The sequence below is a fragment of the Euprymna scolopes genome, chromosome 20 (assembly GCF_053919585.1).
Source record: "Euprymna scolopes isolate OS-2025 chromosome 20, ASM5391958v1, whole genome shotgun sequence".
NCBI classification, from domain to species: Eukaryota; Metazoa; Mollusca; class Cephalopoda; order Sepiida; family Sepiolidae; genus Euprymna; species Euprymna scolopes.
Genome location: NC_136501.1, coordinates 58030928 through 58049817, shown reverse-complemented (window position 1 = coordinate 58049817; position 18890 = coordinate 58030928). Strand labels below are relative to the sequence as shown.

The following is an 18890-nucleotide window of genomic DNA, read 5'->3' as shown; positions in this document are numbered from 1 at the left end:
TATATATATATATATATATATATATATATATATATATATATATATATAGTTTTCCTTCTCACAACAGCCGTTTCATGCTACTTGCAATGTTCCATAAACACATGACGACTGAAGAGGAAGCTTACCTACTCAAGGGCCCCATAATTCCATCGTCCTAAAGTCATTCTCGTACGATAACGTATCGGGTGTATTTTTTCTTAACATCTGAAAAGAGACACGAACGATAGATAATGAAATCCGACGTTTTGAAAGATAAATTAGTTCGGAAATAATAACGGTTGGCATCAGTTCCTTCTCATACTAGCATTCATCTTATCGCCGGGTACCATACGGATGTATGGTATTGTTAATTACTTTATTGCCCTTGCCCCGTTTGTATCGCAATTCTTTCAGTGTTTTCCGAAAAGGGTCCAATATAATAGTTTCTGGCAAATTTCATTACACTATATATATATATATATTATATACATATATATATATATATATATATATATATATATATATATATATGTTGCCTCAATAAAATGTATATACTCTTTAAATTATTTCAACTTGCTACATGAAGACGCTATGCCACGTTCTCAAGAGATGTCCAGGAATAAAGAATAGCACTTCCAGCAGGATGGAGCACTTCCCCATTATCATCATTACGTAAGAGCATATTTTGATAGTTAACAGATAGTTAGGACGAAGAAGAAGTATCGAGTACTGTCCACGCTCACTTGATTTGAGCCCCTCTCTGGATTTTTTCTCTATTTGAGGGGTGGGTTTGGGGCGCATGTTGAACACAAGGTTCACACCACAAAACGAGCTACAATGAATGAGTTGAAAGCAACCATTGAAAGAAGATGTGTCAACATACCAATTGAACTGATTAGGAACGTTTTCGATTCAATCAGTGAGCCTTGTCAGCTGTTCATGGACCACAATGGCCAACAATTTGGAGACTTTCGATAATTAGCTGGTTTCTATATTTGTTCATAGTATTCTGATGTATGAATCTTTTCTTTCTTATAATAAATGTTGATTTTATGGTAATTTAAACAGTTTATACATTTTATTGGAACGCCCTGTGTGTATGTATATATAAGATGTTCTCCAACCTATTGAGTAACAACATCTGACCGCCACCTCAACACAGAGAAAGTTTCTAGTTAAAGAATAAAAAAAATAATAAATGTAAAATTTAGTGCTTTTTTAAACACGTTTTCTGATGATAGATATCTTACTATCCGAAATTAATAAGTAAAAAAAAAAAAAAAAAAAAAAAAAATCTAATCTAAATAATTCATAAATTCTGTGGACCTTGCTTGCTCGCATCTTGTCTCCGACGATCGGGCGATTCATTAAAAAAAAAAAAAAAAGACAGGGATATATATATATATATATATATATATATATATATCATACACCTGCTTGATTGCTTGAATGTTGTCTTCGCCGATCAGGCGATTAAATTTTTTTTAATATGAATGACGTGTAGTTATTTAAATGCTGCCCACCTCAGCATTATTTGGCACAAGGCCTGGAAAGTGGGAACCCCGCAGGCTCCCCTAAAGGAGGGGCACTCCTGCAATTTTAAAAATTGCCTGAGTAACCCCGTCGGCATTCCCCGGTCGGGGCGCCTCAGGCAGCAAGCAATAAACTTGCCCCACCGGAAAGCCCGGTGGCAAGGCCTGGGAGGGTGGACCTCCTAGGTATTACCCAGGCGGTGTACCTCAGTCCAACAGGTGCTGGGCCGGTTCCCGGCCCCTCACCTGTTGGGCTGAGTGTCAAGTGACGAATCATTGACTGGTACTACCCTGTCTCCCTGCAGCAGAGGCCGCTAGGAGACATCCCATCAAAAGAGTGTTTTGACGTGTATATTTATGTATGTGTGTGTGCGCGCACGCGATTAAGGACGTAGCTCAGAGGCTAAAAAATGAGGTTGGAGGGTTGTATGTTTTGGCTTCGATTCTAGCTAATGTCACCCAAGTAATATATATATATATATATATATATATATATATATATATATATATATATATATATATATATATATTAGTTTTGATATAGTAATCGATAGTAAATTGTCGCTATAATAACAAATACGTAATCTGCATGAATCAAAATATCATATTATTATTATATAAATAAAGCAGTAGATGTATGCCTGTGTGTAAATATTAACCGATAAACTCTTGAACTACTGTCACATAACACTGAAATTAACAGGAAAAGTAATCATATACTAAGGATGATTAATAACCAGTAAAATCTTTGTTTGGATGGGTGAAAAACGTTCATATGTCGGCAAGCTGTAATGAAAAATGTTTATTTCAACTTGCCGACGTATATGTATTATTTTGTGCATGTGTAAACTATTCATAATCGTTTAATTTTATAATTGCCTTATCTATCCCTCGAGTTAGCGCAAACGGCAGCGAACGCGGTTGGAGCAATATGTTTTGGTTTCTATTCTAGCCGAAGGCACCCAAGTCATTTTTTTAAAAAACTTTTGAAATCAGTTTCGTTGACACACCGGTTCCCGACAGATCTCTGAAGTTAAACAAGGTTGAGTCTGGTCAGTACTACAATGGGTAACCATTTGGGAATTCTAGATGCTGTATGTGCTGTCCAATTAATATTATTTCCAACCAGTCTTGGCTGCTTTTCCTTGCCACTGGACCCAAGCAGTGCCAAGTCACGTAAGGTGTGGGTGTGATTGCGCAACCCATGCTTCACAATTACACGCGCAGCTACCCTTATACGGATGTCTATTGTCTCTTGAGACTGAACGGAGTCATCGATATACATATATGTGTGTGTGTTCATTATAGAGGACTGACTCTGTAATCTTCTCTATATAAATAAAATGAACTCATTTTTTCCCCGTCGGATTTTGACATTAATAGGATTAAAAATCAAGATATTTCATGCAAATATAATATGCACAAACAGCAGAACAATATCTGAGGTGTGTTATAGGCTTATTATTTCTCAAATTCCTCGATAATCTTAGATTTCTATACTTTTTCTGCTGAGAAGTCACGGCCAAAATCGGTTAAGATCAATGGAAGTGGTAAAATATTTTCTCTCTAATAAATTCCTCCTCCCCTGCCACCACTTTACACCGTTTGGGGATCGTTCACAAGGAACAGTTGAGAAGAGAACACCGGTTTGACTTCGTAGTTCTTTCATGTGAAGTTATTTAAAATCACTAAACTAAGCTGCAGTGCTCTGTGGCGTAGTGGTTAGCGTGCTGGACAATTCGCATTATATTTTCACATTCGCGCCAACCTACCGTAGTCGTTTTTTTTTTTGTTTTTTTTTTCCTAAACAACTGGAATGGACTTTTCTTGGTGGCCGAACTGTTAACGTTGCAGATGTTTTTTTTTTTTTTTTTTCACACTTTATTTTCCTACTTTTACTCATGACTCCGGGTTTGATCCTTCCTACTTACCTACCATAACAATTTTTAAAACTCCCCCCCACCCGTCCCGGAAACAAACACTCGGGCAACGCCGGGTACCCCCGCTAGTAATAAATACAATAAATACGAAATAGAAATTTGCTCTAATTAAAACATATTTAAGCGTATTTTACGACCGGCTGAGTTCCCCCCTCCCCATACACATCGCTCTGCGAGTTTATAATACAACATTAGAATCTTAAACATGTTTTCTGATCATTCAAAATAGCTTTAGTTCAAGTGTTGCGATGCTTTATTTTGGGATTTCTAAAAAAAATCTTAGGGAAAATTGTAGAATAATATTCGATGATTAATCGATTAAATATATAAACATAACACATCGAACGCAGTAGAATAACATTTTCTACACTACTCGCCAATTTTTAACTTTTATGGCATTTTTTTTTTTTTATATTTCACACTTTGTCTTCTGTAAAATATGTTTCCTTGGCACTCGCCTAAAGCTAAAAGAATACGTAAGCTATTACACTGGCGAAAAGGGAGACAAGTCTTCCCTCTATATTCGCAATCTTCAAGGTGTTCACATCTAGGTAAAATGCAATTTCCTCCAATTTTCCGTAAAAATTACTTTTAACTATAAATAATTTCCTACTGGATGAATTTTCGTAATATTTTGATATATTACTATTTTCAACATGACAATTAAGTAAGTAGTTGTTTTTTTATTTTTTATTTTTTTTTATTTTTGCTTAAAACCAGATATCTAAAAACATCGATCTGCCGACTCTATCTTACCAAGTACCGTTCATCCTATTATTTTTGTCCGTATTTGAAAATTATGAATTATTACATGACAAAGTTGATTATCGTGTGTGTGTGTGTGTGTGTGCGTGTGTGCGTGTGTGTGTGTGTGTTTATTTCTCTTGTGTTTCATATTCCTTCAGTCGAAGTTCTCAAAAATCAAGGAGCCCCTACCTGGGGCTAATACACAAACTCTATACGAGATCTAAAGATATTCGAATACTCAATTAAAGTTCTTTATCTCTAAAACACTGACTCAGTAAAGAAGTTGAAAACATGATCTTACTCTACCCAACTTGACCATTTAAATTTCTAGTGGTGTCATGGTCTTACTGTATTCCTGGACAAGAGGGCAAGAATTCATATAGTTTGGTGGAGTATCCAGATATATATATATATATTACTTCTATATAAATGCATCAATAAAAATTTAATTAAAAATAATGTGGAAATTTCAGTCAAGAAATAAATAATTTTTGAAACGATGTAAAAAAAAAATCAGAAATAACCAAGAATTAGTTTGCAATATTTTTTCTTGATAAAAGATTAAAAGTAAAAAAACAAATAAATTTTTTAAATCAACTAAAAAAACAAAAAAAAAAAAACAAACTAAATTGAATTTTTTTATTTGTGTAATCAAACTGACCTTTCAAACTATTCGTTGTGAAACGAACGTTTTTCGTTTTTGCCATCAATGGAAAAGTTTTTTTTTTCTTTGTTGTTTTTTTTTATTAAAAAAAAACAACAAAAAACACTTTTTGATGTCCTAACGACTGCTTTTCTAGAAACAAACATATCGTTGCATTCATTTGATCTTAATATCAGTTGAAATTTGTTCTCGATATCAGCTGAAAATCACACACAGACACGAGTAAGGCACCCGAGCGTAAATGTTTTAGATATCGAACAGATAATAAAAACCGTATTAGGAAAAACCTAGCAACAGTAAGACAAAGAGAGAAAACTGCAAGAAAAGGAAAGACTGAAAAAAGACTAAGATATTTAGTGTATATGTCTACGCTTTTATCACCTTTCTGAATTTTTTAGATAACGATCGGTTATTCATATTATTTGGATTCTTCGGACTACTGTTCTCATATTGAGTGTGATTTTCACAACGTTTCGGTCGTTTCGCAATGACCGTGGCGCAGTGGTTAGAGCACTTGGAAAAAAATCAATTGTACAAGTGATAGTCACCGAAAGGTTGAAGGTTCAATTATCAACGTGGGCGACCGAAAAATACAATTGCGAATTGCTTAAGTTCCCTATTCAGTCATGGCTGACGGAACGAGAGCATGCTACTCCCGTGAAGCAAATAAAAGTCGAAATCAACAAAGTTCGAAGTACGGTCCAAATTTCCAAGTTCGACAGAAACATTCCCAAATGAGACAGAAACACCTGAAAAAGGTCCGAGGTTACATCGACCGAAACGTTGTGAAAACGACATATGATGAGAACCGCAGTCCGAAGAACCAAAATAATACGAATGCGATAATCACTGCTGTATTTTGTATTCTTACATTTGCTGGAATTGCGTTCATTTTTTTTTTTCTCTATTATCGGAATTTATATTATTGATATTTTTCCTGATTTTAGGGAAGGGAGCTATTATTTGAGAAATATATGGTGTGGTGCCGTATGTTCACAAACACACAGATAAAATATATGTTTGTATACAGTATACTGTTTTAAAATATACTAATGCCTCTAATGTGAAATAGATGTCTTTGTTTTAGTTCGAAAAAAAAATGGCCGTTAGCATTCAAAATGTATATAGCGTTTATGGCATGGAGTGAGTGAGTTTTTCGTTTGTTTAAACGGCATAAACCATAAGAAATTTTAAACAGATATGATACAATTTCTGTTCTTATTTTGGAATGAATATAGTCTTCAAAATCCAAGATGTTGGATGTCTAATTGATATGAACTCTTTGTATTTATTGAAATATCTCTTTGTATGCATTTATTGACTGATATTTTATTATAAGTATTAGTTTCTGTGGTGTAAGTAACCCTGTGTCTAAGTTCAAGTTATGTTTTTGGTCCCCCGACAAAAGGAGGGTGGACCTGTAAATTCACTTTTGTCCGTTCGTCTGGTCGCACTTTTCTCAATAACTACGCCTTAGAATTTTTTGAAATTTTGCACAAACATTAAACATGATTAAAAAAAGTAACAAAACAAATTTTCCGGGAAAACTCAGGTTCCCCGATCCCTAGGGATGCCTTTCGGGTTAAAATGCTTAAAATTGACACTTTTGTGATTATTTAAAAAAAATTGATGCCTTGGAATTTTTAATAAAACTTTCTGAAAAGTTTTAACTAACTGATTTCTATATAATTTTGTTTGTCTATCGTTCGCGATAACTCTTGGGTGTGCCCCAGGGGCTTTTTTGGGGCTAATAAAAAACACTCCATTTTTGGGATTATTTTACCATATTTGTCCAAAATTTTCTGTGTATGTCTATTTAGCAGTTTTGCATGGTGCTGAACTAAAATTTAAATATGTTAAGGCTTTGAGAACTTGTGGGGCTAAATAGCGGGGAGGGGCAAATGATGGACTTGGCCATTTCTTTTTCTGCATGGGACAGAACTCAAATTTACACATGTTAAGAGCTAAAACTGCACTGTTCGTTCATTTTCACTCGGATTTGACGTCCCCTAGGGATTTTTGGAGCTAAACGGGGCTGAGCAATGCTAAACTCCAGCCAGGACCAAATCTATTCGGCCACCGTCAACAGCGAGAAATATCGTTGAAATTTAAACATTTATTTTAAAATGTTTTTTTAACGTCTGTCAGAGCGATCAAATCAGTATATGATGATCTGCACAGGCGAGTTAAAGTGACCGACTTTATTTCGACTGAAAAGTGCTCAACGATAAGAAACAAGTTTATATATATATATATATATATATATATTGTATTTTGTGTACAGAAAGTTGTTAGATGAGACAAGTCATTGGTACCGTCGGTTTCAAGCCCGATGATTAGGATCGTTTTGGATATCCATATCAAGCTCTCTTCAGCCCATACTCATCTCTATGAGTATGGGCTGAAGAGAGCTTGATATTGAAACCGACGGTACCAATGACTTGTCTCATCTAACAACTTTCTGTACACAAAATACAAAATATAAATACGCTCTTATATTTCGGATTTTTCTTTTAATTGAGCACTCTGCTGGATTTCTTTTCGCAAAAAACTAATCATATATATATATATATATATATATATATATATATAGGAAATTTATTACTGTGAGTCCACTGATAAATAAATAAATATATATATATATATATATATATATATATATATATATATATATATATATATATATATATATATATATATATATATATATATATAGCACTTTCTTATAGTTGTCATCATTTTACCTTGGCTGATGCCATCTGTTTTTCGGTAATTCTTTGTCTCATTAGTAAAACGTTTCTACTAGATATATTTATGCGAATACACAAAATATATATAAATATTGCATTCTCTAATTGATGCTCCAAACACTCCTGCGTATTTCTTTTTTTTATTTATTATTCTTACAACCATCATCATATTAGAGAGGAGTAATTCACTTAAGTTTCTAGCATATGCGCACAAGCCAGTTCGTTATTTGTATTTAGAAATCGTAAGTGGCCCCTCTCATTAGTGAATAAACAATTATATCAACGGTATACATCCGCATGCATATAAAGTGTATGTATAAATGTGTATTTATGTATGTAGTTCAAATTCTTCTTATGTAGATTCGACTGCGGAGTAATTGTATTTCATGCAGGTATATAAGTACGTCTGTATATCTTGAATACGTTTGTTAATAAAAAAAAAAGGTTATTATATTTCCGCATGGATTGTGCCGGAATGCGGACCCCTTTCCATTTGCTCGTTATTCTGTATTAGGTCTCTGTTTAATTATATGCCGAGAACGAAAGATGGCGAAGAACAGTCGGTGGGGAAATCTGAGAATGGAATCGAGACATGGAGACTACATCACTGTTGTCTTCAGATCTGTTATCCTGAATGTCCCGGAAATCGGTATCCCACGCATATCGCAGAACCGGATCCACTAAGTTGATAATAAGATTTTGTCAGTTTCGAAATATATAAAACGGACTCTGTGGTGGCCGTGATGAGGTGCATAACGCGGTCTGAAACGCGGGAGGTTCGAAGTTCGACCCGAGTCTGTCTTATATGTGCCCATATCATCTTGTTATTAAACACTTACACACACACAGAGAGAGAGAGAGAGAGAGAGAGAGAGAGAGAGAGAGAGAGAGAGAGAGAGAGAGAGATCTTCATCAGGTAATCCTGCCAAAGAATCTGTTTCCCCATACTCTTATTTGATGAATGACGTCATCAAAATAAAGATTTCATACACCGTCCCCCAATTATTCCCCGTTTATGCTTTACTGTTTATGTTATGTTATCGTTTTGATGACGTCACCAAGAGTGCATAAAGATAAAAAAAATATATAAGAATGTAACGAACGAAGTCCACAGAGTTCAAATGGCATATAGGTTAAGGTTCAATTCCACGGCAGTGCTTTTATTGTACCACATTTGTTTAAACTGAAACACACTTATGCATACACTTATGTAGTTCCAAAATATATAGTACGAGTTTTGACATATTTAAATGCTACGGACATCCACGCTAGAAGTTCTAGGACAGAAGCTTTGTTCAGAGAATTTGCCTTTAGATTTAAGGACAGACAGAGATTGGGGAAAATTGTTGATAGTGGTTGTAGCTAAATGAGTGCTTGTGAAAGTTTGCTAGGGGGGGTTATAGATTGAAACTGAAACGAACATTTGCTATGAATATAACGATACAGCAAAGACCAGTATTTAGCACGGAATAATCACGTTGACACACCAGTTCTTGCCAGATCACCGAAGTTAAGCAACGTTGACCCCGGCTACTACCAGATGGGTCACCATTTGGGAAGGCTGGGCGTTGTATGTACCTTCTGGGAAGGTAGAGCGTGAGGCGTGGGGCTAGCATTTCCACTCCGAACAAAGAACTCCTCGCTACAAAAGCATCTACAAAGTTGTGGACGGCCTATGACTCTTCAGGTCTCAAGGCGATGGATGGCTAGATGGATGGACCAGTATTTACCACTCTCTCACCGCGAGAGGATGTGACACAAAGTCGGAAGGTGAGAAAATTGGCCAGCACTCTAAGATGAGAAGCGCTTTGTCCTTGCAAAAATAAATCTATGTAGTCCCGTCGGCATAACCCGGTGGGGGCGCCTAAGACAACAGGCGATAAACGTGCTCCTTCTGAAAGCCGGGAGGCAAGACCTGGTAGGATGGACCTCCTAGAGCTACACAGAACATTTTGCATCAGTCAGATATCAAAAAGGCCATCGAAATGGCCCAGTTTCTGTCGGATACATAAATACATACATATATATATATCTTCTTTTTTTAATATTTTTTTTACGCTCCACGGGATTTGCAGTGTTCAGAAACATTTAAAAATATTTGAAAAATAAATAAATAAATAGAAATGGTAATTAAGCTATCTTACATTTACGCCAATAATATGATATCCGATTTTATTGCAATTTAGAAAATTCAGATTTAAAAAAAAACGCGATTGGAATTGCGAAATAACAGCTCATATAGAAATCCGATACTGCGAAATGAACCTGCAGAAGATCGACTCTCGTTATAATAACGGTGAGAAAAAAAGGCCCGCATCGATTTGCTTATTGACAAGCGCTTGCCAAATAACCTTAAAAATGTCGGGAAATCTAATTTTTGGTATTTAAGAATATTGACAAAAAAAGCTCTCCTACTGAGATCAATGTGAAAAAAAAAAAAAAAAAAAAATAAATAAAAAAATAAATAAATAATAATAAAGTCTCCCTGAATTAAACTCTGAAAATAAAATCAGTGCTGGTAGAAGAAACAGCATCAATTTTAGGAAAAATATTATTAGCCCCCCCCCCCCTCATCCTTTTTTTTTTTTTTTTTTTTTTCTTACAAGTTTATAACTCAAACAATGAATACTACCACTTGAACGTAAGAGGTTACGGTACTTGTACAGTTTAATCAAGACATTAAAAAAAATGAAAATATTGAAAAAAAAAAAAAGTTATATTGTACATACCCGTTATGGAATTAAGTCCTCCCCCCCCCAAAAAAAAAAAAATCACTTAATTTGATAAAGTAGTATTTTTAAATTTTAATTTTTTTAAAAAAATTTTACAGCGGAAAAACAATTTTTTATGACAGCAAGCTGAAGGTAGCCATGTTTGAATTTTTAGACCACGAGGAAGGGAGGGGCCACCACGGGGAGATAACGCAGTCTAAAGCGCCGACACCCCTCTCTTCATGTTAAATAATAGCTTTTCTTCCTTCCTCGTCGTCTAAAAATAGAAACATGGCTACCTTTTGATCGGTGTCAAGCAAATTGTTTTTCCGCTGTAAAAAAACAAAAAAAAAAACAAAAAAAACAAAAGGATTAAATCAAGTGAATTTTTTTTTTTCAGAGAACTTAATTCCATATCCTCTATGTACAATATAACATTTTTTTAATATTTTCATTTTTTTAATGTCTTGATTAAACTGTACAAGTACCGAGGTTACTATTTGGGATCGTGTCTAATACAGAAATGTGGAGAGTTGAGCAGGGAGATCTTTGCTCGCATTATATTTAAACTTCTACAGGACAGTAGAGTCAAGGAAGCAGGACACAGGGAGGAAATTCCAAAGGAATAGCAATTTGAGGAAAGAAACTTTTAGGGTAAAAGTATTTTTGGCATCTAACCAGCTCAACAGAGAAGAGGTGGGATTTTGTTGCTTGTCGGGCTATTGGGATGTAGGTATGCTGAGGAACACAAGTGCTACAATTTTATCAAAGCACATTCCATGAAAGTACTTGTAAAACAGGCACAAGGATGCAAAATTGCAGCGATGGGACAGAGGTTGGAGCTTGGTTAATAGTGCAGGACTTATTAGATTGGAGACTTTTTTTTATCCTGTCTAAGAGCGAGAAACTAGTGGTAGATACACCAGCCAAGATGTGGCAAATAATTTATTTACTAACAAATATATGTAGCCAGTGGGGTCATGTTTTAGCAAGCATGAGATGGTGGGATCACGATAAACGAACATATACTATACTGCTCCACAAGATTACGTAATGCCTGAGAAAATGGTATAATGACGAGCGAGCATATATTACACTGGCTCAAAAGGGAGAGAATAATGCCTAGGAGGATGGTTATATAACATTAGAACAGATATTACACTAGTCCACAAAAGAGAAGGTTATGCCTGGGAGTATGTTCTCATGATCATAGAACAGATACTACACTGCCACTTTCCAACTCCCAAAAGGAGGTGGTAATGCCTGAGAGGATAATGTCATTACTACAGAATAGATACTATACTATTCCCCTACAAAAAAAAATAAAGGAAAAAAAGGGAAGCGGTAATGCATAGGAAGATTATATAATGAGGAATGAACACAACTACATTACCTTTCAAAATAGGAGATAATGCCTGGAAGGATGATATGACAACCGAATTGATTTACAGTACCTCCTCAAAAATAAGTAATCCTTAGGAGAATGGTATCATGACGCACGAACATATACTACATTCCCCTCAAGAATGAAATACGAGGGACGTTCCAAAAGAAAAGCCTCCTATTTTTTCATTCTGCACGAATGAATCAGAGAGGATTGCAAATTGCATTGTTATGATGAGGGAACTTATGCATTCATTATCAAAATGTTTCATCTCTTCGTTGCAGATATTGACGGTTTGAGATTCTAAAAAAGCAAACCCTGTCATAGACGAGCACAAGAAGCAGAGGTGCGTCATTAAATTCCTCCAGACAAGAAAAAATTGAACCGATAAATATTCATGGGCGCCTGTTGAATGTTAACGAAGTCGATACAGTTGATGTCAGCTCAGTTAGATGGGTTTGTCGATTTCAGAGTGGTGACAGAGATTGAATGACAAAGTACACTCTGGACACCCATGCACAGCCACCATCCGATTGCTAACAAAGCACACTGAGAATGGTGGTGACTATGGAAAAATAAATTCGGGAACACAAAAAGTTGTAAATGGTACCACTCCTATTTTCGTAGCTCTTTAACTTTTTCTTTTTTTTTTTTTTAGTTAAAAAATAGAATGCATATATATTTTTGGAACGACCCTCGTATATCTTCTACTGAGAAGATACGCAAAAGACTGAAAATTTTCCAACATTCAAATTTATCCTCTGCACATCGGCATTCAACACTTTACGAACACTTGCCACTTGGGACATATTAAGTTGATCGGGGAGGCGGGGCGCAAGTCTAGTACGGATAGATAGAAATGGCACAATTTCATGACGGTGGGTACATAAGGTGTCTGCCAGATGGATTCCCAGGTTGCTCACACCATTCCAGAAGCGAGAACGCGTCGAGTGCTCGAGAATCAATTTGGAGATGTGACAAGAAGATGAGTCAAAGTTTTTCAAAAGCCTGATTACACAGGATGAAACCTAGGTCCATCACTATGATCCAGAGACCAAACCCCAGTACATGCAGTGGAAGCACTTTGACTCACCACCTCCAAAGAAAGCAAGGGTGCAGCCCTCCACTGGCAAGGTCATGCTAACAGTCTTCTGGGACGAGGACGGAGTAGTGATGACAGATTTCCTGGCAAAAGGTAACACAATTACAGGAGCCTATTATGCTTTACTTTTGATGAAATTAAGGGAAGCTATCAAAATCAAGAGACGGGGCAAGATCAGCAGAGGTACCCTCCTCCTGCAGGACAACGCTCCGGTCCACAACTCGCATGTCGCCAGATTAGAAGCACGGGCGTGTGGTTATGAAATCCTTCCCCATCCTCCCTACTCTCCTGACCTTGCACCTTCTGACTTTCACCTCTTCCCAGCCATGAAGTTGTTTTTGAAAGGAAAGCGTTTCCCAGATGATGTAGCCTTGATTTCTGAAGTCACGTCGTGGTTGGAGGATCAACCTGGGGTGTTCTACAAAAACGGTCTCCAGAGCTGAATCAAACGATGGGAGAAATGCATAACTCTGGGTGGTTCCTATGTAGAGAAAGACTAATAACTGTGCCAAGTTTCGTTACTCTACTGCTATGTGAAGTGGGTTAGGGGCATTACTTATTGCATGCGCTCGTAGTATATTGAGCAATTTTATTTGGCTGGGATTGTCTTATATGAATATTTTCTAGTATTTTATAAGATTAGAAATTATTAGATTCACCAACCTGTAATCTAATTCATTTCAATACCCAAAAGTGTATATATATATATATATATATATATATATATATATATACACGTGTGTGTGTGTGCGTGCACAGACACACGCATATATCTTCTAGTAATGCTGTCACAAACAAAACACCCACTTCCAATTTGTCACGAGCCAGCATAGAAGTAGTAAGGTTAAAAAAAAAACTATCATGAGAATGTATATGTTGGGGAACAGTATGGTTTAACCGAGGAGAGTGAAATAAATACACATACACATGTGTGTGTGTGTGTGTGTGTGTGTGTGTGTGTGTGTGAGAGAGAGAGAGAGAGAGAGATATGTATATATATACACACACACACATATATATATATATATATATATATATATATATATAGAGAGAGAGAGAGAGAGAGAGAGAGGGGGGTGGGAGAGAGAGAGAGAGAGAGAGAGAGAGAGAGAGAGTATGGATATCGTAGAAGATCAGATCAAAAAAGTCTATAGATGTTATTGAATTACCCAAAAAAGTGTTCATGTTTTTCTCTTAAGCGAAAAAATTAAGATAATGTCACGTGATCGCGATCGTAGTGATTTCTTTTTGTTTATACTCCATTTTCACTTCGTTTTGTTTCCCTATCGTAACTATAGACCTGTTGCTAAACTCCCATATCAAAAAAAAAAAAAAAAAAAAAAGAAACTTCTCTTGCCTCTTACCCTGTCCAGACACACACATAACTCCCTACCCAGTCATGTTTTTTTTTTCTTTTCTTTTTTATGTACGTGTGCCACTGCGCTCAAATATCACGGATTGAATCGTACAAGAAACGACCTCTTGAAACAGATTAGACTGCACTTCAGTCAACTTCCGACAAGACCCTTTCTACTCCGAACGGTCGACTACGAATATCAGAAAAAAAGGGAGACACAAAAAAAAAACCGCTCAATTCTTAAGATCCACCGTCCACTCAAACTGCGCGTTGGAAAAATGCTCTTTCAGAGGGACAGAGTTACGAAGATAATCTTTTCAAAGCGTAAAGACTAATTAAGGAAAGAAAAGTCGAATATAAAATAGATGACTAATGTCCAAAGCAAAACCACTGGATAATGCGATGTTCACCATATATAGTTCTGGATCTGTAAGCTAAACAAAGGGGTTATAGGACAGTCCATTTCGGCAGATACTGCAATCAAATACCATATAAGGGGGCAACCCCACATATCAGACAATTGCTCTTGCAGCAATCAGTTTTGGTCAATGTAGGGGAAACCCTTCATACCAATTATCATTACCAGTTCCCCCTCGGGGGAGCTGCCCTCTCCCCATTAAAAAACGGCCTTGTGCCTAATTTGCTCTTGTGGGGAAGCAAATAAATACCTACGACAGATTTTGTTTGTGAATAATTTTCGAAAATGTCTTGTTAATCTCTATCTTTATTATTATATAAAAGTCATTGTGTGTGTGTGTGTGAGTTCCTTCCTCATAGGTTCCAAAACAGCTGAGTTTATCTTTTGCAAATGTCACACAAAGGTAATTTATATGTCTGGCAGTGTTCTTAGAAATGTTTTGTACAAAAATTCCTCCGATAAGTATCGAAAATCGAAAAAAATCCGATCTTAAATATAGTCATTCTTCTCTTATAGATGAAAAAAAAAAAAAAATTATTATTATAGGGGAATATTTTACGTTACACCGGCCGAGGAAAGAGAGACTATGTTTGAGATCGTCAAGTCCAAATATCAGCTGACGTGATATTGTAAACAGGCACAAACAACATTTGGTGAACGACATTATCATTATTTAAAAAAAACAAAACTTTTTTGCGAATTAGTCCACCGGGCAAATTATTCCTCGTAATATACAATATTCAGTAGAGGATTTATTCTATAATAATACATACGCAATCTGCATGAATTAAAATATCATATTCAAGAGTATTATACGACCGGGCAACGCAGAGCGACCAGCTAGTATTTTATAAAGGAATTATTTTTTTATTTTTTATTTATTTATTTTTTTTTTTTTTTTGAGAATTGTGACATCGTTCGCATTGAAAGCTAATACTGTATCTCAATTACAATAAGATTATTCGTAATCTGAGAACGGCCAACCATTGGCCTTAACAAAGGTAAAAACAAAAGCAGATAGGACAGGATTTCAGATAAGTAGAGCAGAGATTAGCTAATCTGAAAGGAACCAGTAATATGAATCCGCAATCTTAAAAATAAAAGACGACTTTGATTAATTAGGTATTCGATTTGAAAGATTTTTTTTTTTAAATTTCAGACACGATGGAATTAAGCAACTTTTACATTTTAACCATTATGCTATCGTATCACACACGAATACCAATATGTTCCATACTCTTCGGGGATTGAGCGCTGTGATACGGCAAACCGCAGAGCACCATTAGCGATAATGAAAACTTTTTCATACACACAAATAGAGACCCCTTCAGTTGTTGATGCTAAACAAAAAGATTTTCTCGCCTTGTGGCTTGTGCGAATGGTGCAGTGGATAAAAACCTAGACTACTGAAAACAAAAAGTTCTGATTTCAATCTCCGCCTTGGAGGACATGCAAGTCTAACCATACTAGAGTGCTGTGATACAGCGTAATACTCTCTGGATGACTGCATACAATCAATAACTTGAATTGAATTTTAATAAATACATATATTTATCAAAAATAAAATTTTTCTCTTAAAATGTTTGATTCATGTCCAATTAACCTAAATCTAAAATGTTTAGACCCAAAATCAACGGAGGAGTTTGATAGAGTTTTCCCAGGTCAAATCTTTGGTTACTCATATCCGTTAAATTTTTAATTCTGAATATCAAGTGCTTCTTAAACAGTGGGTTTTCTGTTATTATTTTGACACATACTGTACGTCTGACACTTCGCACTTTTAAAAATTGTACATTTAAACATCATTCAACCTCAATTCCCAAGCTATTAGGTCATGCCAGTCGTTACTACCAGCTTAACACGAAGGAAGAAAGAAAACTGTTTGGTTTCCTGATAATGAATCTTTTACGATTCGAAAATTCAAAAATTTGAATTTAATTTTAATAAATACATAGGTGAATTTGTAGTAAAAATTGCACTTGGTTGGTAATTTCAACCGTTAAATTTTATATTCAGAATACCAATTGCTGCTTAGACAGTGGATTTCCTATTATCTCTCTATATATACATATATATATATATAAACATATATACATATATATATACATACATATATACATAATATATATATATACATAGACATATATATATACATACATACATATATATAGACATATATATGTACATATATATAACTAAATATATATACATACATATATACATAAATATATATGCATACATATATACATAAATATATATGCATACATATATATATACATATATATACATACACATATATACATGCATATATATATTCATATACATGTATATACAAAGATACATTTACATATAAAGATACATATAAATATATACAGATGTACATACATATACATACTTACATGTATATACATATATATACATACATACATGTATATACATATATATACATATACATACATGCGTGTATATACTTATATATACATAAATACATATACATACATATATATACTGATATATATACATACATATATAAATACATATATATACTGATATATATACATACGTATAGAAATACATATATATACTGATATATATATACACACATATAAATACATATATATACATATATATATACACATATAAATACATATATACATATATATATAAATACATATATACATATATATACATAAATACATATAATTACATACATGTGCACATACAAATGCATATATATACATATGTGCACATACATATATCTACATATGCATATATATATGTATACATATATATATACATATACACAACTGCATATATATACATATACATACATATATAAGTATATTTAGGTATACATATATATATATACATATACGTATATATAGACATACATATACATACACATACATACACATACATATATATATACAGATATATAAACACATATATAGATACATATATCTACATTCATATACGTATACATATATATATACATATATATCTACATAAATATACGTATACATATATATCTACATATATATATATATATCTACATACATAAATATACATACATATACATACATATATATACATACATATATGTATACATATATATACAAACATATATGTATACATATATATATACATACATATATGTATACATATATATACATACATACGCATATATATACATATATGTATACATATATATACATACATACATGTATACATATATATACATACATGCATACATATATATACATGTATACATATATATCAACATACATATATATACAAATATATATATATACGTATACATACATATATCTACATACATATATACATACATATACGTATACATATATATAGACGTACATATACGTATACATATATATATATGTACATATACGTATACCTATATATACAAAAATATATGTATACATATATATACATATATATGTATATATGTAGATATATATCTACATATATATACACAAATATATACAAATATATGAATATACATACATATATATACATACATATACACATACATATATATACATACACATACATACATATACATATATATACATACATATATATACATACATATATATACATACATATATACATATATATATACATACATATATATACATACATATATATACATACATATATACATATATATATACATACATATATATACATACATATATATATATACATATACATATATATATATTCATATACACATATATATACATACATATATATACATATATATACATACACATATATACATACATATACATGCATATACATACATATATATATACAAACATGTATATACATACATATATATACAAACATGTATATACAAACATATACATACATATATATACATACATATACATACATATATATACATACATATACATTCATATGTACATATATATACATGTAGATATATATATATACATATATATACATGCATATGATGATTGCAACGTCTTGTCAGACGAGTACCACTCCCTCAGACATTTAAAATCTATGAGCCCAAATGCCTGAGGGAGTATCTATACAAATATGATGTTACAGAGTCTTAGCTTTGTACGACAGCTAAGTCTCTCTCTCTCGGTTCAAAATGTTCACATCCAGCAACAAGCAAAAGCAAGATAGCCAGCAACAAATTAAACTGCAGACCAGCTTAATGCAGGTAATGGTCTTCCGCTTTATGGTTTTTTAAATTAGAGATTTGCTTCTCCTAGAAAGGCTGCCTTCACCACGGCTTACTGGAGCCCTC

General features: G+C 33.8%; 1 protein-coding gene across 3 annotated transcripts in view; it reads right to left on the bottom strand.

Annotated features, from left to right (window-relative positions):
- LOC145241440 (LIM domain transcription factor LMO4.2-like) overlaps positions 1 to 18890 on the bottom strand; it is a 473578-nt gene that overhangs the window by 55419 nt on the left and 399269 nt on the right. The window contains exon 4 of one of the 3 annotated variants that reach the window (XM_080104398.1): positions 126 to 204. The exons of 1 other annotated variant lie outside the window; for it this stretch is intronic. In XM_080104398.1, coding sequence (XP_079960524.1) covers positions 130 to 204 — 75 coding nt within the window. In that variant the 3' untranslated portion in view covers positions 126 to 129. The remainder of the gene's footprint in view (positions 1 to 125; positions 205 to 18890) is intronic. One more of the 3 variants, XM_080104399.1, reaches the window with a different exon arrangement.